Genomic DNA, 25,092 nt, shown 5'->3' on the forward strand with positions numbered 1-25,092 from the left:
CATTATTACAGCTTCGCTCATTGATGTCCCATAATCCGCTGTCATCGCTTCCCCAGTCGGTGAATCCTGGGAAACAGAAACAAGAGTCTATCCTGGTGACAGGAAGTGGTGGGTGGGGGGTGATGTGCAGAAAAAAAAGGGGGGGGGGGGGGCTGCAGAGTCATAAATATCCTCCCAAACTCAGTGTAGGATGTACGAGAAGAGCCTTTCTGGTAATAGCTGCTTCTGTTGCTCCTCCCCTACTTATCATCATCTCCTTATCTTTCTTTCTCTCTGCTCTCATTTTCATCTTTCGCCGTCTGTTAAGTGGAGAGCGCACATTCAGTTTTCTGTATGTCATGCTAATAACATCTCAGTGTCAAGCATCCACCTCTCTGCCCGCAGCCTGATGGGTATCATATTTTGTGTACATATTACCCTGGTAACAAAATTTGAAATATGATCAATGAATATCTACATGGATGTATTTGAATAAACTCCACACTGATCATTGCCCCATGAGCTCAGTGACCATCAGCATGGCTGATGTGACTGCATGAGACTATAGTTTCAGTTTGTTTATACAGGCATCCTTTATTCTACGTTAGGTGCTAGTGTGTGACTTGAAAACTGAACTTCTAGGTCCAAAGGGTCCTTTTCACTCTTTTTAGCACCTCCTTCACCTCTGTCTCGTATGTTTTGGTTCTTTTTTCCCTTTTCAGCTCTTATTTGTCTTGCTCCAGCTATTTTTTATATGAGATCTCTTTTCACTGTTTCTACTTTTTTATGACTCTCTCAACCCCTCAGGGTGTTTTTTCAACTGCAGTTCTAGAGCAATTGATTATACCACACTACTGTACATGACTGCTCTTTCCCTGTCTGCAGCCAAACACACACACACACATACACCACCCTCATCTGACTTTGCCTCCCTCTCACTGTACTTGACTTTTCTGAGTCTATTTCTCTCTGCCTATGCAGCAGATAAAAAAGGAACCATGTGGTAGATGTATACACATACACACACACTGAAACTGATGCTCAGTGCAAACAGGCATAAACACATACACTCCAATAAAGGACAAATCCCGAGAGACGGAGAGTACAATCTCAGTCGAAGTGAGAAGACAGGAACAGGAAAAATAGACAGGAAAAAAAAACACATACATATTAACATCCTTCCCATCTCCTCTCGCATCCACTCTACCTCTAGCTCTCTCTCTCTCACTCCCTCTTTCCCTCACACACAAGCACAGACAGACCCCCCTCTCACACAGGAGTAGATAGAGAGTGGTGAAGAGCAGAAGGAGCTGGGTGGCAGGAGGGAGGCAGGAGGGCTGTTGTTTATTGAACAAAGCCAGGAAAGGAGCGTGCAGTCCTGGGAAGAAGAGCCGCTGTGAAATGCCTCGAAGGGAGCCCGCCAGCTACTCCTGCAGAGACCTGAAGGTAAGCGTCGTTCACCGCCGATGGAGGAGGGAAAAAAAAGCAGAGGAAGAGACAGGGAGAGGAAGGCAAAAGAGGAGAGGGGAGGTTTTTAAAGCCATTGATGCATGATACGACCGTGGCACCTCGTCCAAGCTGTCTTCTCTCAGTTTGACTGCGAATGGCATAGCATGACAGCATTATTTGTTTGAGAATTGACAAATAAAAAAAGTGTACATTACTACAAGGAGAAATCCAAAACTGTGAGAATCCAATATCCACTATTTAGAAACAGCGAATGCAATGGCCGATTGAAAGAGAACATGTAAGCTAATTCAAGAGGAAGAGACCGGGAAAAGAAAAATGTTTATGGTACTTCAGCAATAACCTTTATCACCACATCTTGCACTCCCCCCCCTTTACCCCCACCCCAATCCTATGTCACTGCAGTGATATATAGATCATCACTATGCATCCCCTCATTGCAGGGGGCAGGGTAATCAAAAAGGCATTGAATATCTCTGACGCAAGCAGAGAAAAGCCTGTCAACGCTTCTACTGTTTGTGCCTATTTGGGCTCCGTGCTGTAGTTCTCTCAGTACAATGCAGGAGTTTTACAAGCGCAGCAGCGAACCTAAAGTGAACGTGCATCTGTGTGTTACTGTAAGTGTGACTGTGCGCGCGTGTGTGTAGAGGAGGGGGTCTCGCACGTCCAACATGCAGCGCAGCATGTTTGGGCTTTGCATGTTTCTTTTTTTACATTCTATAAAAGTTGGAGATGAAGCAAAGGACACTGGGTCGTGATAGCTGCTGGTATGAATATTGCAGACTGCATCAAAAGTGTTAAGAGAAAATAATTCCTCTTTTCTGGCCTGGAGATTATACAGCTGCTCGCTTTAATGTCTCATGCACCCCACTTTTTTTCCCCAACCTCCCTTACTGTATGGCGGACTCTCTGGGAGACACATCTCAAGAGTTGCTGCTGTAAAACTTTGATGACATTGCAGCGGGCTTAATGGTCACATTAATTGATCTCTAAAGCTCCTGTCTGTCCTGGTATCGTCTCATCAAGGCACATCGGGAAGACGGTGTCAAGGCAATGTGCAGACTCGATCATGATTTTTTAATGTGGAGGAATACTAAAGCCGATGCTCTGATCATTAACCACATTTTTACACATCACTCAAACTCAAACCCAGAAAAAGGGAAAGCCCGGGGTGATATCCTAATGCCGAAATTTGCAACAAAAACCTGCTTATTTGCCACGCTCGATGTTACTTTTAATCACTGCAATTCACCGTGACCCTTCTCGCATCTGCTTGAACAGTGATTTGCTATTTCAAGGCTGCAGATGGAAAGTGTGAACTGCTGTGATGTAATGCTTTTTGATAGATAGGCCTTTGACCTCATAGGGCTATCATTGCAACTGTAATTCATGGCTGTGCACCTCATTTCCCCCTCCTACTAAGCCCGTGTTCAGATCTCCCTAACAAGTGGACAAAACAGGGCAAAGGGCAGGAATAATGCTCAGCAGGATCTAAAGAGACTCTCAAAAGACAAGACAGTGTGAATAATTAATTGGATGTGTTTATTTTGTTAAGACTGTGTGTCTCAAGGGGATGGGGAGAAAACCACATCCGCGATTCTCTAATACCACAGTGGCACATTTGTGTCAAGAGATTAGCCAGCCGTGAAGATTTTGTCTGTCTTTCTTTTGCTTTTTGCATCTTTTCTTTTCTTTTTTTTTTTAGTATCACACACCCTGGAAAATGTGCATCCATCTCCGAGTGCAGCTCAGAATTACAGTATCTTATTTTTTTTATAGATCTACATAAAGATGCCTTGTTTATGCAGCCCTACTGAACTAGTTGCCATCTATAAATTCTCCTTCAGTTTTAGCTTGTGCTCTTGATAAACTACTGTCTATAATTCAAAGCCCCGCCACTCTGTGAGCTGTACATGCAAGCAATCTGATGCTTGTGTTACTTGCAAGAGACAGATGTGCTGAATACAATTTCTTAAATAATCTAGTCTTTCCCTCAGGAAGATCAATCACTCTGTTTATGTGCTCGTAAATCTGCAACCAATGGAAATCGGTGCTTGTCCACTGTATGTTAAAGTGGCACCTACAATGCTTATGTAGCAGATTTATAACATGGCACACTCTCTGCTTCTGCCACAACTTCACAGAGCGTGCGTTTTCTCTATAGTCTCATCACACATAAAGTTGATAGAGTGCATGAGACTGCTGCTGCTGCTGCTGCTCCAGCCTACACACAACACAAATAAACCTTCACCCTGTGTTTGGTAATGAGATGACTGCTTCAGGGATCACTGCTTTGTGTCATGGTTGTCTTTTTGTCCAGCACACCTATACTAACATAAAAAACATTAAAGCATGTCTACACTTCTACATATACCTAGGGTTACCCATCATGAATGGGAAAAAAACAGCTTTAGGGATCTTGTAGCTTGATGCAGTGTTGTTCTGTACGTGGGTAATTGCCAAGAAATCTTTTAAAAATTGTTGGATGTTTCAGGACACTTTGCTCTGAACATCCCTCAGTGAGCTTTCTAGTAACATATGCTGTCCAGGTGGTGTGAGAGGATTAAAAACTAATGCTGCAAAGCTACCTCTTTAACAACAGGACTGTAAAATGTACTCTGTCACTGGCTACATTTTAAAAAATGTGAAAAATTGTCACATTTCCAGGTTAAGTGGACATGTTCATGATGGGCCGCGCTCCTTTCTGGTAGCAGCAGGTTATTGCTTGCACTATCCTTTATTTACTATGTTAAGGGAGAATGCTTGCACTATGCACATGGCTGCCTTTGTCAGGCATTGCAGTCTGTAGGAGATGTGCATTGATGTCTCATATCCAGTGGATAACATTTCAAGCCAGGCCAGTTAGCTAAATCACACAAGGGCAATTGCATTGTGGGACATTTACATGGTGCATGTACTTGTAAATATCTGTCTTCAGACATGCTGGCAGAATTGGATGTTGTTTAGTTTGAAATGCACCAGTCTGCTATTTTGTTTGGCCAGTATAACAAATGCCCATCAATATCATTTGCAGACACAATGACAGCTTGACTAAATTCGATCCATATTGTGTAACCATGTTTTTTTCCTTTCTCTTTTCGTAAGAACAATGCGCATTAATCAGCATTGTGATAAATACAGCTTTTTATACAGAAGAGCACATACTGCTGATGCACATACTTAATTTTGAGCACTCGAAAAAAAATTACAATAATAACGTCAAAAAGGATGAAAATGTAAATACACCTCGGATCTGTTCTATCGGATCAGAGTGATTTTTATCAGGTTTTATGCACGGGATGTGAGCATCCATCACCAAGAGGAAGATGATGGATCTGCAAAGTCTCCGTACATTTACCATTCATTAGCAGAGATGCAAGAGCAACGTGCTGCACGGTTAAGGCCTATGGAGTGACACCATGTTCTTTTTTAATTTGACATCTTTTGAAAGAATGTTTTCAAGATTGCTCTGCTTTTTTACTTCGACACCAACTTGCTTCACATTTATGCAGATTGGACTCACTCACAGCATGTCATCTGCTGTCAGAAACAGAGGTTTGAGCTTTCCGCTGAAGGACACGTCAGCAAAAAACTGAGCAGAGACCTTGTTACTCTGCTGCTATACCCAACATACCGGAATAAGGTTTGGGTTTGTTTTGTTTTTTGTTTTTTAACATGCAACTGACAGACCCTAATCTCATTTCATTCTGACTTAGTATGTGCTGACTATGGAGAAGGAGCATCCTCAAAGGGACAAGCACGGGGACACAGTGAAGCATGTTATGAATTCTGATCCAGATCATGACCTTTGGCTCTTCCACCATTCTCCATGTGCTGCCCGGCTCTGCAGCCCCACCCCTACCATGCTTGTGGCCTCACTTCACCTCATCTTCCCCTCCTGTTCTGTCCTCTACAGTTAGATGAGGCAGAGGATTAATAAGCGAGTACACTAAGACTGATTTTGGATGCAGAGAATTTGTATCAGTGGGTCCAATTTATAGACTGCACAGAAGAAGTTAGGGGGTGTTAGGGAGCATATCCACCTCTCTGCCTCACACATCTCACTTCTGTTTCCATCACGTCTCTCACACTTCAGGCCAGCATGGTTGAAGAGGGTGCAATTTGGCTCCAGTAGGTGTTGGGTTTTAATCCCATCGACTGCCACTTCAGCAGCAATGTGAAATGGCCATCACTTTTTCTTTTGTAAAGGTGCTCATCTTAGTGGAAGACTGACATTTTTGGCTTTGGTGAATTTTTTGTAAAAACTGTACAGTAGTGAAAAGACTCAATCAAGGAAGGTGTGATGCAAAGGATGTGTGTGTGAGAGAGTGGGATGAATCATTAGGAAAATTATTTCTCCAGTGTGAATGGAATGTCTTGGTGCAGCAGTGTCACTCCGGAGAAGGTCATTCGAAGGAAGGGCACAACTGGATACACTCAGCTCACTATCGGGCATAATGGGAAAATGGTACATGGTAAGTTGGTAAGTTCGTGTGTGTGCGTGTGTGTGTTTGCAGAGCCTGGAGACAAACTAGCTGGGGACATTTTTAGTCATTTGACCTGCCCGACCTCAAAGTGTCATAAGTGAGCAGAGATAGGGATGAAGCCATGTTATTTTATGGGCCAGTCTTAGCCTTGGATAATCATGACAGGTCCAGTAACCATGACTGAAGGGAGGAGTGGAGAAGCGTGGACAGTCAAGCAAATACAAAGCTCTTGTGCTCCTGTAGAAAGACTCTACCAGTGCAGATATCTTTACCATGCAGGGACTGGTAAACCTAAACCTAGCTGACGTCTTAATGTCTTAAGATAATCCTAAAAACATCTTCACAAAATTAGCAACATCTGCCTTTCTTCTCTTTTTATTCTATTTTTTCTTATTCTTCATCCTCAGCCTGTGTTTTTATTTATTTTTCTCACTATCAGCACCATTTGTCTTTCTTTTTTTGATGAAACAACAGAAAACACTCATCCATGAGCTCAAAATCTATGGATGAGATCCTCCAATAGTCCTGTTTTTACCGTTGAACTAAGGGATACTGCTGTGTTTGCTGCATATCTTGCTGCCATTTGTAACCCTGTCATGCTCAGCAGAAAGGTCAATGAGGAATGGTGAAATGAAGCACCACTGTCAGGTAAAAGTCTAGTGTGAAGTCACTAAAAATGCATGCTGTTTTATTTGTATTAAAAATACTGCAGATTTTATCTTTTATTTTGGATCCTGAAAGTTATTCCTGACTGGGGCGAGCGTCAGCATTTCCAAAATAAGCACAATTGCAAAGCTTTCAGACAGGAAATAAGGAAAGCACAATCGATAATCTCCACATAATGTGAAATAAAGAAGAAATTGGGGGATTACTGAACCAAACAGTTGATCAAGTAAGAATTATAATTCAGGATTGGATCTGATTCAAGGGCTTTATTTGCATGTTGGTGATTAGTATTGATGTGAACCTCTCTTAGCTCAGTTACAAGCTCGCTCTTACTTCACAAAGCTGACAATACAAGTTTCTGAAGTTCAGGAAAATATAGGAAATTAAATCACAAAGCAAATTCTATTCAGTACCAGTCAGCCCCTGAGGGGAAATTATAGTGCTTGCTACAGGTTAGACGAAGAACAAAACACATTTTGCTGCGCTCTGTATGGATAATTGTTTATAGCATGCGGTGTCAGCAAATAAGGGAAATATATGTAGTGTAGATATCCCTTAGGAGGCAAGTTGCCTGGTTTACTAGTACCTCTTGGCTTTAAACACAATAGATGAGTGCTCTTGTTATCAGGACACAAACACAATTCAACCAAAGCATCCAGTCACTCTTCGGGTAACAAGATAAATGCTTGTTACCCTCTTAAAGCGCTGAGATAAAACACCCCAGCTGGTATCCATTTCGAACACTTCTCATTCGGGCTTGTTGAATCTGCAACTGCGAGCAGACACTGCAATTACAGCCTTTCTGAAAGCGCACACGGGTCTGGAGTTCACAAATCTCTGGGGAATCATATTTAATTCATGGGAGAACCTAAAAAAAAACGAGTCAGAAAGTGAGACCTTGCAACCCCTGCAATGTATTCAGCAAGTTATGCTGAAAGCTTTGTGCGCACCTCTGCTGTCTGTCTGTCTGTCTGTCTGTGTTTTCTCTGCTCAGATGCCTGTCACGTCACTCTGCCCTTTGCTTTGGACGAACATTGTCAACACTACATTCCTGTGTGGATCTGGTTTGTGACGTGGTCCTCTCACTTCCCCTGTGCTCGCTTTTGTATTCCCTCCCCTCGTTTGTCAGTGATCAAATAAAGTAACATCAAAGACAGATGGCAAAGAAATGTCAGGTGTTGTTAAGGTCAAGAACGAGCCACAAAGGTAATTTACTGTTCCTTTGCTTGGTTACTTTCAAGGCCCCGTGTATCCCTTGTTCTTTGAGCAAATTAAAAGTATCTGATTTTCAAATAACACCCAGGGGCTCTATAAATTAATTGCCTCTTTTGGGGCTCCAAAGGTGTAGTAAGATTGCTTCCAAAACTAGGGCTTCATCTGAAACCCCACATACACACCACTTCCCTCTAAAATTATAGTAGTGGCAGTAATTAAATCCCACATCATTCAGGAGACGTTCAAAGTGTTCCCTTTCTACTTTCCCTGTCACTTTGGACCTCACACAACAGATGTTTAAAAATACCTGTTTTGTAATACAACTCAACAGCAGAGGAAAAGCTCTTTAAAACCGCATCACACTGCACCGGAGGCTGTCACAGCACATCACCTACTGGCTTCAGTTGTGCTAAAAACAACCACAAAGAAAATATGTATGCTCATTTTATATTGGAATGAATGTAAAGGGAAGGAAACAGCTGAAGGTGCTTATTTCTCTGCCACTAACTGATTAAGAGAATAATCATTAAATTTAATGGGCAGGATGATGAATAGAGTGAAAGCAGTGTTCGGGTTTTTGGTTGTTGTTGTTTCGTTTTTTATCGAGAGAGCAGTGTGTGCGAGTGGGTACACACAGTCACAAGAACTGGCAACGATGGCGATGAGGAGCCTGCTCTTTGGGAAAATGACATCATTAAAATAAAAATGTGCAGCTGAGCCTCATCATCCAGGCAAATTGGTCAGCATTGGGCACTGGGTCACCTCCAGCGTGATGAGGTCAGCTAATCCCTTACTTAGGTCTTGTTTGGTGGTTATAGTCAAATATTTAATATTTACTTCATGAGTCTGAACTGGAAATAAAATTAAGCGAGCACATCAGGGTTGTTCAGGTGCTGACTTTTGCCCTCACGTCCTCCATTTGTGTGCATTATTTTGTGCATGAAATGATGCACAAATGATTTGCTTTGTCAAACCTAGTTTACAAGAAACTGAATTCATGGAAATGCTCAGCCTCACAGCTGATATCCTCAGTGTGGTTAGGTTTATGTAACAAATGCTCACATCCTGTCTTGTGATTCAGTCTTGACCTCAAATGTTCCCTGCGCTGTGTATACCAAAACATAACCGTGAAAAAATATTCATGCTTGACTTGCTACATGCAGATAGTGCATTGCCAGTACAGTTATTGGTAAAACATGCAAACTACACTGTCAGCAAACATTTTGGCACGTTCAGTGCTCTAGTTTGGCAGTGTGCTGTGTTCATTAACTAGCAGCGTGCGGCCATGATGCTAGCTCTTCTTGGCGGTGATCACCTACAGCAGTTTTTTGAGCTAAATACTAATAAATACATATGGCTGTGTTCTCACTGATTAAAGCTCAACTCAATGTCATTCAAGAAACCAGTTTGAGGTGACTGGAGTTTTGTGGCACCAGAAGATGGGTGCACTGTGGTCATAAAGGGATAACAGGATCAGCAACAATACTCAGATGGGCTGCATTACTTAACTGGTACAACTAGACGCATTTTCTAATTTTGATGACATAATTGGGACCTGTGTGGTCTTCTGCTGCTGTAGCCAATCTGCTTCATGTTGTGCATTCAGAGACGCTCTTCTCCATAACTTAATTGTAATGAGTGTTTGGTTTGTTTGTTTTTTTGCTTTGTTTTTCAGTTGTTGTTGTCTCCCTGTCAGCATTTGGTCATTCTCCACTGACCTCTACTATCAGCAAGACATTTTATGCCAGTGAACTGCCACTAACTGGATATTTTATGTGTTTTACTGACCAATATAAAAACAAAAAGGTCAGGAAAAATGGGAAAAATCCTAGCAGGTCAGCAGCTGTCTCACGTTCAGATTCACATAAATCACCTTTCTTCCTCATTTCTGACACAGTTAGAACTTTAGCTGAATGTCTGGGCCATATCTGCATTCCTAAATACATTGAGCTGCTGTCTTGTGATTTGTTGGTTAGATATTTGGGTTAACAAGCAGTTAAACAGGAGTAAAAAATAAAGACATTTTGTGCCTTTATATTTTGAATATCTTTTGTTTTCTTCAAAAATAAGCTTACTTTTGCTTCTACGCAGCAAAGTCAAGCTGCCATAACAGTAATTTCCCCCCACAAGTACATCCCTGGAAATGCCTACATGAAAGAAATCTTTATATAGACTTTTGAAAAAATATATTGCAACAATTACAACTGCAATGGCTTGACCTTTTTTAACCTTATAGCTTTCTGTGATCTCTTAATATACCATCTGGCAAACCCTGACATAATGACAAATTCATGCGATTTCAAAGCCATTCATCCATTTTCTGCTTATCTGAGTTCTGGTCTTGGAGAAGCAGTCTGAGCAGAGACACACCTTCTTTCTATGCAGCCACAGGCCAGATGAGACATGAGCTCCTAAGTGTATCCTCTTCAGGCCAAGTGTTTTGGGTGCTCAAAACACCTCGCCTTAAGAAGTGTCCAGGAAGCGTGCTGTTGCCCAAATTGTCTTCTTTCAATGTGCCATCTCTATTCTGAGTACTTACTGAATTACTGAGATCCAAGAGTGAACCTAGAAACCATTTGAAGTTTGTTTTATTGAGTCTATTTTGTAAAACAGTGCACTTTCATGGGTGATGTTATTCTTTCATTTTCTACCTATATGTTGTAGGCGTGGTTTAATTCAGTTTTAATTAGATTTTATTTATATAGTGCCAAACCACAACAACAGTTGTCTCAAGGTACTTTATGTTGCAAGGTAAAGACCCTGCCAGAGATTAATAATAACTAATGATTAAATTCAGAATGGTGTAAAAACACAGTTAGTGGGGGGAAGAAAAAAAAGAGTGAAGAAGAAACAACAAATCAACACTCACTCAACTCACCTCTCATTCTCACCAGTCCACCTCTTAATTTCAAGCTGGACCCTCATCCCTCATTTGAACCAGGCCTGAGATACTTTATTGGTGCAACAACTCCTTCCCAGTCTGGAACCTACCATTTTTTTTTAGCTTAAAACCACTGCCTCAGATCTGGAGGTGCTAAGGAAAACTGCCGCAGTGTAAGCTGGAGGTCAACAATCCACAAAAAGCAGAGTCGAGATCCTGTGAACATAAACCAGACAGCCTTAAACCACTGGCTGCGCCTACAAATCCTGTCTGCAAAAGTTATGACCAACATATTTTCCAAAGCACCCAAATCTTGCTACAGTTGCACACGGACCAAATCAGCTTCAGTAATGGATGCAACTAAATGCAATGTGTTCACGCAATACCTGTATCTGTTATGCAATACCTAGGGGTTGAAATGTAAAAAGCCTGAGATTGTACCTACAATGCAGTATGTACTCTTTCAGTAACATAGCTATGACCTTTTATTGTTTGTCGCATTGGTTTATTTAAAAAAAAACAAATGACCATTCTGGAAATATGTTTAGTATAACAAATCCCATGAAGCACTTTTTCATTTTCGACAGGTTAGCTCCAGCTGAGGATGGCAGGAGATTCCCGAGTCCTAATGGACCACAACATGGAGATAGGCGTCACCCCTGCACAGGTATTCGCACAGTACACACACTGTATTTTGCCCAATCTGTATTACTTTATATTTAAACAACTGGGAGAGATTAACTGTGAAATACTAGAGAAACTATATGAGAGAGTGGAGGTGAGACCTCGTTTTTGGGAAAGCAGGGGTAGAAAAATAGATGAGAGATATATAGAGAGAAGATAAGAATGAATAATATGGAAAGCTCTGACATTGAAAACAAAGCATTGTGGAAAGCATTATGGAAATGCTTAAGAACTTAAGAATTTATCTACCCTATAAAGTAGATATGCTGTAGAATTATTGAATAGATAAAATAAGTACTATGAACATGAATTAAGGCTACCAAAGTGTAATTTTTTTAGTAGTTTAAATAAGTGTTTAATTCAGTTTACCTGGCAGTGAAGATAATGACCAAAAAAACAGCCATCCCAAATAACTAGTGGAGTTGTTATCCATCCTGAATTCCCAAGCTGATTGAAACTTATGCAGCTTACTCAACCTTGTCTGGCGAGGCTCAGTGAGAGAAAACTCCCAGTACTTACTAGTGCCAAACAGAGACAGCTAATGAATTTGTTTTAAGGGCCATCACCCCCAGGGACAGTATTGACTACAAAGGCTGGAGTTTGGGCAGCACTAGCTGTGATGTCTTCATCTATCACTCAATTAACCCAGCTCAAAGAGTGGAAATGAAAAGGCCTGTTTTGGCTGTCTTTCATTGAAAACCTCTGTAGTAGCGTTTAACAACTCGAGAAAACACGGCCATACGTCAAGTCATCTTGTCAGTAGAGAAGAAACGCTTAAAGCATTACCTTAAAAAGCGGTGTGCCGACTGCATTCTGCATGACTGTTTGATGCATTTTCCCTGACTATGGTCTGTAATAAGGAACCGCATTGACATTTAGTGAACGCACGGTCATCAAGCCACTAATTGCAATGCAGATCAATAAGAATAGTCTTTCAATTCTTCTTTTTCAAAATGGTCCTTAAAAACTGATTACATTAAATCTATATCTAGAAAATCAATAGTATATAGATGTGACCTAGCACAGCTGCAGTTAAAAAGCAGCTGACACAGTAAAACGATTTGAAAATTAAAATAAAAATCCGGCAGGTTTTATTTTTCAGGCATTACAATCAAAGGCACCAAAAAGGACACTGTTTGTGGCTCACACTGTGCTGTTCTCCAACTAAACTACGATAATGATCATCCCTATGATGGATGCAACTTCCCTGTTGATGAACGTGTGGCTGTGGGGAGAAATGGTTTGCAGGTGTAAGATTAGCAGAAAGAGACACAATCGTTGTCTCGTCTTGACACAATCATTTCATTTACCAACTGAGATCTGACAGCGTCAATGTCTCAATAAAGAGTCCCTGTGCTTTTCTGAAAGGTCCCTTAAAACACTGTCTTTGGTGTATGTTGGTCTTTTATGTATTTATTTGTGTAAGAGGGAGGCCAAAAAAACATTTTTTTTTCCAAATCATGTTTGAATTTATAGCTACATTGTGAAGCATTGCCTTTTCTAACCATAAATAAACTCAACAAAATATGATATTATAATATGATATTATAATAATGCCTACAAGTGTAAGGTGATTCTTTAGTTATACATCAGTTTTTTTAGGGTCTTTTAAAGGGTCTTTTAAAGGATGGTGGTAGATCTGTTCTTATCCGAGGTTGCAAATGTTCCATAGAGTGCAAAAGAACACAAGGGACAGGGAGGAAGGCAGGGCACAGTTGTGGAGCCAGATTGCCTCGCTGGAGCTGGGCCAACATAGACAAAGGCTTGAGTGTCCTTGTGTTCTTGTTGTGTCCTTACTCTCTGTTTCTTTTTTGCCCTCTGTGTATACATAGACATCTACAAAGTGACTTTGTAACGGCTCTTAATTTGATTTGCCTCGCTTATCTTCTCTCCCTCACCTCTAGTGTGGCTTAGCAAAACCTGATAGAAAATCCCATACTGCAGTGATAGTTAACACATACATCTTCCAGCACACTATGCCTAACAAATTCTTCAGAGCAAATCAATGCGGGTAAAATATCTCTCTAATTCTGTCTTTTCATGCCTAATTTCTTTGACCGTTTTTCTTTTCCTTACTTTAGCACTCTGTCTTTTTTCTTTCACATAGGTGAAGAAGCTTCCCAAACATTTGAGGGAGCCTCAGATCTCTACAGAGCGAACCCACCTGATAGCCGACCCAGTGAAGAAGCCACGTCAGCGCTACGTGCAAAAGGATGGTAAATGCAACGTTCATCATGGAAACGTGCAAGAGACCTACCGTTACCTCAGTGACTTGTTCACTACGCTGGTGGACCTACGCTGGCGTCTTAGTTTCTTTATTTTCACACTGGTCTATGTAGTCAACTGGCTCTTCTTTGGGTTTCTTTGGTGGCTGATCGCACTCATCCGTGGGGATCTAGTGCATGGTGACGAGGAGGGCTGGACCCCCTGTGTGGAGAACCTTAATAGTTTTGTCTCAGCCTTCCTCTTCTCCATTGAAACGGAGACCACCATTGGGTATGGTTATCGTGTAATTACCGAAAAATGCCCTGAAGGTATTATACTACTTTTGGTGCAGGCCATCTTGGGTTCCATTGTCAATGCCATGATGGTGGGCTGCATGTTTGTTAAGATTTCACAGCCAAAGAACCGTGCTGAGACCCTCATGTTCTCACACAACGCTGTCATATCGGTGCGAGATAACAAGATGTGCCTGATGTTTCGGGTGGGCGACCTGAGGAACTCTCACATTGTGGAGGCATCGATTCGAGCAAAGCTGATCCGCTCACAGCAGACCAAAGAGGGGGAGTTCATCCCGCTCAACCAGACTGACATCAACATTGGCTTTGACACGGGGGATGACCGGCTGTTCTTGGTCTCACCACTCATCATCTCTCATGAAATAAATGAGAAGAGCCCCTTCTGGGAAATGTCCCTGGCGCAAATGGAAAAGGAGGAGTTCGAGATTGTGGTTATTCTTGAGGGAATGGTGGAGGCCACAGGTATGAAGGGGGTAAGATTATCAGGAAGGGGTAAAGGAAGTATGGGAGGGCATACAAATGAGGATAAGTCAATAAAAAAAGAGATGAGGAAATGTTGCAAGCAGTGAGCTAGGATGGATTAATGGATGGAGAGGCGAAAGAGGAAAGGTGAGCCTGCCAGTAAGCGCTGCTTACTGGAAATGATGGAAAGACAGAGATACTAATTAAAACCTAATAATAATGCATTAAAAAATAGAAGACATTTTTTTATATCTTTCCTATTCTATATGGGTCAGTTTAGAGTCAATAAATTGTTTGAAATGTATATTTTCTTAATTCCACAACAGTTGTTGACTGTTCTTTTATTTAATCTTTAACTGCAAAACTAAATATTTCTTCCTTCAACCGAGGCAGACAAATAAACTCTAAAACCTCTTTACAAATGTTTATCTGTACCGGCATCTCTACTGTTGCTACTTCAAAGTTTTGCCTTTGATACTGTTTATTTTCAATTCAATGAAGCGTACCTACCTGCAATGTTGGCGTGTGTTTTTGGTAAAAACCAAGCAGTCCTGAAAAGTGCTGCAGGCTGGTTACATTAATGGCGCAGAGATGACCAGGTGTATCTGTAAAGTTCCAGAAAGTATTTCCCAGCTTAAAACTGCAGTCAAGACCACAAGTTCAACACAAGTCATTTGTCAATCTAACTTGTTCCTGTGGCTAAATCAAGTATTGTTTATATGCCTAACCTGCATTTTTTAATGGCCTTTGTTGAAGGACTTATTACAATATACTCATTTTAAATTAATTGAATTATACATGCTACTAATTTACTTTACTGGATTGCATCATACTTCACATGAGTAAAGGAGACACACAGTGATTAGCGGTCTGATGATGCCACAGTTGGCTTTTTGAAAATTCTAACAAACCATCAAATGACCTAATATGACCAGACACAGCTTTGCATTCGTGTGAACATTTCTGCTCTATTTCATCTTATTTATTTATTTATTTCCTTTTTCCTGCAAAGCACCAGCAGTCATCCCACTTCCTGCTCACACTGCTTGATACTTGACTCAGGCATTAAATCACCTTTCGCTTCACCGGCAGAGACCATGGCATCATGCAGGGGTTATGTCGTCACTGTCCTTGACCGCTAGGCAACAAACTAATCTGACCATCCACCAGCCCTCCCCCACTTCCTTTTTTGTATGTGAGACTTTCATTCTGTGCGTGAGAAAGAACACAGTGACAGACAGAAAGCTACCTCAGGCCCAGGCTTTACGTGTCGTTAATAAAAAGTCATTAATAAACAAAATATCCTGCGTACGACCTCACGTGGATGTCGTCACGTATATTTTGGAAGCGATACATACGTGGGTGGTGAAACTGGCTTCATGCTCTCGCAGCCATTACTTGTTAGCTGTGTAGCCTGTGGTGTGCAGCATAATGGTGAGTAAGGCTCTGGAAATCACTTACAAGAGGTGCTTCCACATTATTTGTTTGTTGTTGTTTTTTGTTTTTTAAAAAAAAGCAAAACACAAACATGACATATTAAACCAAATTTTGCTTTTCAAGTGTAATTGCAATAACAAAGCGGCTCTCTGAAATAAAAGCAGCTTATGATACACTTCACAGTTAGTCAACTTAAAATCGTGGGAAAATGTCACGATACAATAACCGAGTCTAATGAGTATAAGATGAGTAAAATTATGCAATCATGTTCACACTTTTTATTCCAAATTTAAATTGGAGTTTAAAATAAAGTTTAAACTGAATGAGATTCTTACACAAGACTTTGGATCACTTTAGCTGATGCAACAAAAGCTATCAATTTCATATTTAATTGAAAGCAAGGAATGGTTTTACTTTAATAAAAACAAACAAAAAAATAGGCCACCCCTGCTTCCCTCACTCCCTTTTCTATAAAGTCTTAATGGGAATTACTTATTAATACTTATTATTATTATTATTATTAGTAGTAGTAGTAGTAGTAGTAGTACTTATTAGTACTTATTAATACTTTTTTAATAATACTATTTAATAAAAATAATAAAACCTTTTTTAAAAAGTTTTATGACACCTATTTGAAAATTCCAAAGTGGTAATGTTGTGATTTGATTGAAAAACTTTCCTACATATCCATAGATGTAGATACTAACGAGCCTGTTAAATGCTATATAAGTGATAAGTGCTTATGGAGAAGTCCAGCACAACAGGATAGTCTTTCTCCCACATAAAATGAGGTCATCGCACCAGCTATTTTGCTGCAAAGAGCAGAGATCCAAACTTCCCTGGTCAACAGCACAAACACCTCTGCCCTGTTGTAAAGGGGGGACAATGAGGTACAATCAAGTTTTTATGAAAGTACGCCATATGTAGGCAAATAACATTGCCGTGCAGTCAGCTATGAGAAGAGCACACAGAGACTGTGTGCAAAGTGCAAATAAATGATTCAGTCTTCTTTCATTAATTGGCATGCAGACTCAAACATGCAATCCATATTGTATTAACTCAATTAACAAATATCCATCTATCTTTCTCAAAATAGCCATACCCGACATGAGAATACTGGTGCCTTGGTTTGAGCTTTTATGCTGCAACACAGCATGAGAGAGAAGTCATTCAATGATTGCAAACAGCAATTTGCTGACCCTCCTTTGCAGTGGAGGTTTTAGTTATCTTAATAACAATAATAATGATGTAAAATTCGTCTTTCTTTTTTTCTTTTTTTTCCTTTTTCTTTTACAAAATGTTGTGGTGTAACAAACAGGACGCTGTTGGTGTCTTGACTGATTTTGGGAAAATATCCCTTTACAAAGTTGCACTTTTGAGGAAAGTCTCTTCTCAATTACATCACAGTCCAGTGCAATTCAATAATCCATTTTGGAGGGTGGCTTCTTTAATGAGAATCAAAACACTGGAATGAATCCTGTGGCCAAGAATTATGGAAATGTGGGGCAACATTTATTAAAAACATGGGAGCAAATTGTATTACATGTGCATGCACTACGTTTTATGCACTCAATTTAGTAAAGTGTGCCTTGCTTGTAATTTCCTCATTGGCTGCACTCTGGCTGTGACTTTGAGTCAGACTCTAGATTTAAGATGTACGGTCACGGTAAAAAGAAAGTACACCCTCTTTAAATTCTAAAGTTTTACATATTGGGATATGATAAGAAATAATAACAGTGCCTTAGATGAACTGCAAAGCAGGAAATATATATTACACAGTTTATTCAAACAAAACAATGGCCAAAATTCTGAAACACTTTAATATAAAAGGTACACCCTTGATGTTTCCATATAAACTCAGAGAATAAGTAGCAGCTAGATGCTCCTAATTAAATGCACTTGATAAAGTGATCATCAGCAAGTGTGTACCTAAAAGGTAGAGCTTTAGGTATTTGTCAGGTCTGAAACACTCAGTTTAAAACAATGTTTGGAGGAAATACATTCAATTGAGTTAGATTTTCCTTATATAGCACCAAATTAAAACAACAGTGGCCTCAAGGCGATTCAGATTGTAAGGTAATGGCCCTGCGACAATACAGCAATGATCCTAAATCTAGTCAATTTGGCATAAAGTTGATCATCTCCTGTGAGAAAGATCATTCACAAGTGGAAAGCATTCAAGACAGCTGCCAATCTTCCCAAGAGTAGATATCCCAATAAATTAATTCCAAGGTCAGATTGTGCAAGGCTCAAAGAAACTGAAAAAAGAAGAGCAAGTTGTTTGGATATAATGCATAGCACCATGTTGGTAAAAACCAAACACAACATATCCACACGTACACCTTATACCAACTGTAATGCATGGTGGTGTAGGGCTAATGATATGGGCTTTTTTTGCATTCATAGTCCCTGAGCACCTTGCAGTCATTGAGTAGACCATGAACTGTACTGCATACCGAAGTATTTTAGAGGTAAATGTGAGTCAGTCTGTCCTACAGTGAAAGCTTGCCCCAAACTGAGTGATGCAACAGGACAATGAACCCAAGTAGAAAGAATCAAACAGAATGGCTGAAAAAGAAAAGACCTAAACCTGACTGAAATCCTGTGGCAGGAACTTAAGAAAGCTGAGCATAAATGCAGGCCCACAAACCTTGATGAACTGATACACCTTTATAAAGAAGAGTGGGTCAAAACTCCTCCACAGCTATGTAAGAGATAAAGTCATACAGCATCTTCACTCACAAAACACTCACTGCGGTACTTTAAAACAATAAAGCCACTAGAGGTTTGTTGTCAGCAACATACAGCAGATGCAGTTTTGATGTTTTATATTAGGAAACTAAAACTGTACGTGACCATGCTTCATTCTATTTAGTACTTGCTGTGATGGAGGCCCAGTCATATACACTATGTTGCTAACAACAAACTTTGCTGTCATTATGAGAAGTGTTTCTAAACTGAACTGAACATAGTGTGTTTGTCCCCTGTGTCCTTCACAATATTTATATATAAAATAAACCCTCTTTTATGCCAGTTCTCAGAATACAGAAAGAATATTGCATCATCATCATTGTTGCTTGTGAAAACAACAGTGTCTGCACTGCTGTTTTTTGTTTTATACTTTGCAAGAAAATTCATAAAACCGATATCTGCAGCAGGACCCACAAAGATGATTTCAAATGGTGAAAAGAGAGACAAATGAAAAGAAAAAAAGTGAATATGACTGTAGGCTGCCAGAATTAATATAAAGCAAACAATCTTTTCAAACACTGAGATGGGGCCATTAAAGTTTAATACAAACAATAACTAAGCTTAGAATGACATTTCAGGAGTCATTACTTATTTATTTTTTTATTTACTTAGTTGGTTGGTTTTCATTGTTTATGTTTATTTGTTTGTTTGTTTGGTCATCATTTGTGATTCTTTGATAGAGGCTGATTCTTGATTTACAATACAAAGCCTGCAGCCTATGTATCAGCAGTTAAGTTCATTAGAGCATGTTTAATAGCAGATTTTCAGATTGAAGAAGGATGGTCGATTGTCTCGAGGTTTTTGCCTCGGCCCACAAACAAAAAGTAGAAAGAAAGTCACAAGATAAGCCCTCAGCATCTTTGTTCATCAGAGGACACGTGTGTACTGACAGGAACCCTTGAGGGCAAAAACAAAAGAGTCAAGACACATGGTCAAGTTACAACCTTCAACTTGACCTTTACAATTTAACTTTTTTGATGATACTGTTTATATGGTTTATCCGTTAGCAAGATTACTACAACTATTTGCATGATGGACACATTGGTAGTAAACAAAATCACCTAGAAGAGACTAATACATTATGTGTCAATGATGTTCTAGGCTCTATCACTGTCACTTACTGTAAGGATATGTCAAGTTCAACAAATCGTTTCCACCTGGATTTCAAGTCATGGTATGCTCACAGGTCATGATCTTTTTCCATGACGGCAGTTTTCCATGGTAGCCTTTTTCCTTTGGAAAAGAATCTGTTCCATTTTCCAGCAGGCATGATACCATGAGACTTAAAGTTGCACCTCCAAATGGAAACCAATGAAATATATGGTTTCCATTTGGAAAATCCTTTTTTTTTAATTCACCCTGATTACTACATTTGTGCGGCATTGTTTTGGAGGAAATGTACTCGTTGCACTCACTGTATGGATGAAACAAATCTGAGTCCTCTTTACAAGCTGTAGAAATCTCCAGATACTGCTTCTACAGAAGTGACCAAATTATCCTAAAAGAAACATCAGTTGTTTTTTTTACTGTATATTTATAATGTATCACAATGAAATTTACAATAACAATCTACACATGGCTATCAGGAGGGTCTTTGTTCATTAAAATGGCTAATAAACAAGGGGGGGGGGGGGGGGGGGAGTACTATCTGATCACAACAATAGGGACTAAATTAATTCATTAGCAAAATACTGTAATTATATCTGTGAAGTCTCTATCTTCCACGAGGCCAATATAAAGTCAAATATTGTTTTGTGACAGTCATGACAAAGCCTGTGCACCACTACTTGCCAACAGGAGAAGGTACTAAGGATCTTCATTGAACAGCTTAATGGATTTAGACTACGAAACTAGGGCTTTAAAACAAACACATCAAATACTATTTCAACAACCTTAAAATACACTATAGAATCTCTTGTCATTAGGAACTGAAAGATGCTATATTTCACAAGTTAAATGTGGAAAGTAGGCCACTCATATCCAGAGGGAAAGCTGAAGAAAATGTGCAAAAGCCTCTCCTCTCACACTAGATACCATATCAGTTTCATCCCATGCTTGATGTTTTTGGGGATGTTACATACATACAGATTATTTATTTCAAAGGTTATCGATGGAAAGTCAGATGTTTGCAGTTTAAAGTGATATACAGCTACATATCGAGCGTGTGAATGATTGCTCCAGCTTGGAAAGTTGTGGCAGTGATTATTTTGTGGCTATTTTAAAAGCTGTAAGTCTTATTAGCTAATTGACGCAGACTTTTCAAAGCTGCTGATATAAAAACAGACAGAATACTGAGAAGTGGGAAAACTTACTTTGCTGTCAGAAGTTTATATGCATTCACTGTGGGCACGAATGCCATGGTAATTTGGGGTTTTAATGATTTCTTTGAACTGTTCTTTGTTCCTGGGTGGAATGATTGTACAGCACACATCTTTATTGAAAAACAAATTGCGTGGACAGGTTTCCATACAATTTGGAATTCTTTGTTCCATGCAAGGACAAAAGCACATCTATACAGACCCAAATCTATACAAACACTTGAAGGTTATATAATGCCTTTTAACTTGATAAGCCTTAGGCATATTGAGTAAACAACTGCAGATTCCAAGAGCAGTATTTCAAACAAATCTATGTAAATATAAGTTATTTGGGTATGGCACCCCTTTGCCAAGACGTAAAAGAAGAGCCAAACTGTCACAGAGAAATGGTTAGGATGTTCATAAGCCCAACTGAGCCCAACTTTATATGATTAAATATTGAAATGCTTCATTTTAAAATTGCTTTAAAGTTATCAATGAGGAGGTATGGTGAAATACTGTTTTATTATTTTTTCCTCAATAAAAAAAATGCAGTGGTTTCTGATGCTAGCTGCTATTTAGCTTTAGGTCATATTTAATTTATTAACAAGAACATATTAACTGCACCACTAACTTCCTGCAGCTCACATTTTTAAGGCTATTTCACACCAGCTACCTACACTGGAAGAAAAACACAGTTATAACTAATGACAACGATAGCAAGAGTTCGACTTAGGTTAGCCAGTTTTCTCAGCCCTACAAATGATATGTAAACATGAGCAGACATTTGCACTTGTCATAAAAGAAAACATGCAAAGGGACTTTTACAGTTGCACTGCTTCAGTAGCTGTGCCACACAGCCACCATGTATAATAACAAGACCATGGATGTAGCTCATCAAAAAGGAATGCTATTTAGTTGGAGATTAAGTATCGGAATTTCACGAGCCGGACCACGCCTCCATACTGCTCCTTCTGGTTCTCATCTATATAGGTTCCCCCAGTCCTACAAGCTGTTCAATCTTGTTTACGTGCCCTACCGTCCCTCCCCTTTTCAATTCTTCCTCTTCAGTCCCCTTCGAGGCCTTCCCCAAACCACAGCTCAATTCATGTCCAAGCCATTCACCTTTACCTACTAAAACGCTGTCAAACATAAAATGAGGACGTTATTTATATATTGTTAGTGTTACCAGTTACACTTTTGCAAGCAGAAATGCTGTTATAAAATATATTGTGAATGCTGCCTCCCAAGTCTTATACTTACACCAAGCTTTTATTGTTGCTATTTGAGTAACACACCTGTGTTAAGCCACAGTGTTAAACCATACTTTAATACTTTACTGAGCAAAAGCTACAAACATGCAATTAACATGTGCCTTTAGCATTTAAATGAATCAATGCGTAGTTGTTTTGCCTTTTGACTATCAAAGCATGTGCACACACAATATTGGCATGTGACGTGTACTATTTTTATTCAGATTTGCTTACTATTAAAACACAACTAATGGAATATATACAGTCTTTTTTATGTGTAAACTCAACAAACTAGCCAAATACTTCAGTGTTTAAAAAAATACTCTAGTTATATGATTGGAGACTGATGATAGGAGTGTAGAGAAAACAGTATGCACGTCTTTGCTGTTCTTTTGTAACCATGAATAATTAACTGATGCTCTTTCTCCCTATGCCTCTTTCTATGTCATTGTGTGCTTACCTATCCACTCTGGTTGTGTGTGTTTGGCTCTCTGGTTTCTCATGTATGGACCCCTCGGACTGTCGTGTGTGCTCTTTGATTTTGTGTGAATGTTTGTGTGTGTACATACACCTGTCTTTACCTTTTGGCAGGGATGACGTGTCAGGCAAGAAGTTCGTACCTGGACACTGAGGTCCTGTGGGGTTACCGCTTCACTCCAGTGCTATCCTTAGAGAAGGGCTTCTACGAGGTAGATTACAATAATTTCCACGATGTCTATGAGACCAACACACCCACCTGCAGCGCCAAGGAGATGGCGGCTAAACTTCGCGAGGAGCCGTTATTGCCACAGCTTTCCCTCCTCAGCCCTGAACCCAAAATGCATACGTTTGACCCCCTAAACCGACTGTCACAGCAGGATCCACTGAGCCAAGATGAGGAGATTGAAGAGAGGGTTTCAGGGGGTGACAGAGGGGAGACCAATGGCTCAGCCGCTGCTTTAGAGGAGCTCCCACTTGCTGACAGACTGTCTGACTGATGGGTTTGACAGCTAAAAGCCCAGAAAACTTTGGATAAAGACATATGACATTATATGGTTTCATTTGGTCAATGGCCGGCTTGGTCCTTTGCAGCACTCAGAGATAAAAGACATATCTCCAGCCACCAACTCATGCAATATCCCTCTACTAGAGTGTCAATCTATAGTATAGATTGGTTTTGTAGACAAATAGTCCACATACAGAGAAACACACGTACAGTATCTATATCTACACTTACAGGTGGGGGGGTTCAGATTGTGTTTTTATATACAATAATGACCACTTACTGCTATAACTCTGACAGTTCAAGTTGTATAATGTAAACTTGAGCGGAAACTGGTAGCCATGACAGCTTACCATGGGCTTATTATGAATCCAGTATTCTCATTTTAGAGTGTGTTAATTCAGCTTCGTTAAAGCATAATCTCATAACTCAGCTCGTGTGTCTGACTGCAGCTTCTGTGTGGTAATGGAACCTTGTTATCTGCAATTTTTTTGATTTAATATAGGAGATTATTATCCTTTCTCTGTCACTGTTGTTCTTCTGCGTCAGAAATCTCACTCACCTAGAAGGAAAGAGTCTTCAAGTATGCACAAACAAATAAGAACATTATGAAGGCAATGTGTGCCGGCAACCACAATCCAGTGTTATTTTCTTTGATCGCACTTTTTCTCACGTCTGTGCTGTCTCTCGTTATAGATGTCTAATTCTGTCCTCGACACACTGGGAGCCTTGACCCAAAACAAACCAGCTAGTACCTCATTTTCTACCCATTTTCAGGTTTTTAAACTAAGAATAACAACAAGGCAAATGCTGGCAAAACTGCATAAATGTGCTACGGTATGGTTGGTTAAAGATTTAATTCACCTGCCCACTGCAGCAAATGAAGCTTTCATTTCAAGCCCCTGGTACATAAAGCACAATTTCTTTATAAAGGGGACTCCACACTGACCTACCCTACCCTCCCACCTAGCCACCGCCACTGGCTAATGCATGTCAGTTCTAGTTAAAACTAACATCCAGATATAGCTTTCAACACTTATATGTAATGTTCAAGCTCAAATCCTATTTGAAATGCTCTTGGTTTTTATATATGACAATTTCAAATGCTCCTCAAGCAAAATGTAATATTCCATGTATCCTTTTTATGTTTTTTTTTTGTTTGTTTTAAAAGCTTACAGATAATCAACCTTGATATTTTCAGCTGCATTAAAGCTAAATATACTAAAGATATAAACAGGATGTCTTATTTCGTGACTTTAGCATCTGGCTAACTTATTGCTGTTCTTTTTTCCCCCCTTTGAAGGTCACCCTCAGCTTTTGCCCTATAATCTGGCACTTTTTTAGTGAGCACACACATTCAGTCTGCAAATTCACCACCATCACACAAGCCCTAGATGTTTCACATTATATACTTTATGGTCCTTTAAACTTTAGACTTGTCCTTGAAGGTCACTTGAGCTTGCATGGATGAGGTAACAGGAAAAACAGGGTATTTTCTAGTCAGCCAAATTATACATTAATTAATTCTACATTCATTCTACAGTATACTGTCACATGATGTGCAATTTTAAAATCACCAAAAGAAAACCCCCCATTTTTTGGGTAATTTCTTTTATTTAATTTGATGCCTTTTTTTAAAAATGATTTTCACTATGACATTTTGGCACCTTAGTATATTTATCATTCAAGTGAGGTCATTTTTTTCATTCCTTGAATGTCATCTGTTTTCTGTGTGTTCTTGTGGGAATAAACATAATATGGCCGAAAGAACAACATGTTCCTTTTAGATAATCTGCACATGCACAAACAAGTGTATGGGAGTCTATGAATGTGTAGGCATTTCGCACATGACGTTGCGACTGAGGATTTAAAAGTACCTTGATGTGGAGTGACTCTGAACTCTATCAGCTGATGTGTGATAAAATGACACATTTAACTCAAGTGGCTCTGGGTGAAACGACTGCGCCTCGTACACATGCTACCTGAAAACTGGATTAGCTGTGCATCAAATC

At 39.7% G+C, this 25,092-nt stretch overlaps 1 protein-coding gene across 2 annotated transcripts; it reads left to right on the plus strand.

The window, feature by feature from the left end:
• Positions 1–1,102: 1,102 nt before the first annotated feature.
• kcnj5 (potassium inwardly rectifying channel subfamily J member 5) lies at positions 1,103–24,838 on the plus strand. Of its 2 annotated transcripts, XM_086261264.1 has the most exons (4): positions 1,103–1,425; positions 11,283–11,362; positions 13,487–14,360; positions 22,690–24,838. In XM_086261264.1, exons 2-4 carry the CDS (start codon positions 11,300–11,302, stop codon positions 23,073–23,075), a joined length of 1,323 nt encoding a protein of 440 aa, XP_086117390.1. In that variant the 5' UTR covers positions 1,103–1,425; positions 11,283–11,299; the 3' UTR covers positions 23,076–24,838. The 2 variants fall into 2 exon arrangements, with proteins under 2 accessions (XP_086117390.1, XP_086117391.1); XM_086261265.1 differs by lacking the exons at positions 1,103–1,425; positions 11,283–11,362 and adding an exon at positions 13,305–13,390.
• Positions 24,839–25,092: the final 254 nt, after the last annotated feature.

The sequence above is a fragment of the Aulonocara sp. 'chitande type north' Nkhata Bay genome, linkage group LG14, assembly GCF_057382095.1.
Source record: "Aulonocara sp. 'chitande type north' Nkhata Bay isolate Kocher_YH1m ecotype deep benthic linkage group LG14, A_spYH_male_GT1.1, whole genome shotgun sequence".
NCBI classification, from domain to species: domain Eukaryota; kingdom Metazoa; phylum Chordata; class Actinopteri; order Cichliformes; family Cichlidae; genus Aulonocara; species Aulonocara sp. 'chitande type north' Nkhata Bay.

Coding starts and splice junctions, on each gene's coding strand:
- kcnj5 (XM_086261264.1), top strand. CDS start 11,300: ATGGCAGGAGATTCCCGAGTCCTAATGGACCACAACATGGAGATAGGC. Junction 11,363..13,486: donor TAGGCGTCACCCCTGCACAG/GTATTCGCACAG, acceptor TCTTTCACATAG/GTGAAGAAGCTTCCCAAACA. Junction 14,361..22,689: donor GGGAATGGTGGAGGCCACAG/GTATGAAGGGGG, acceptor ACCTTTTGGCAG/GGATGACGTGTCAGGCAAGA.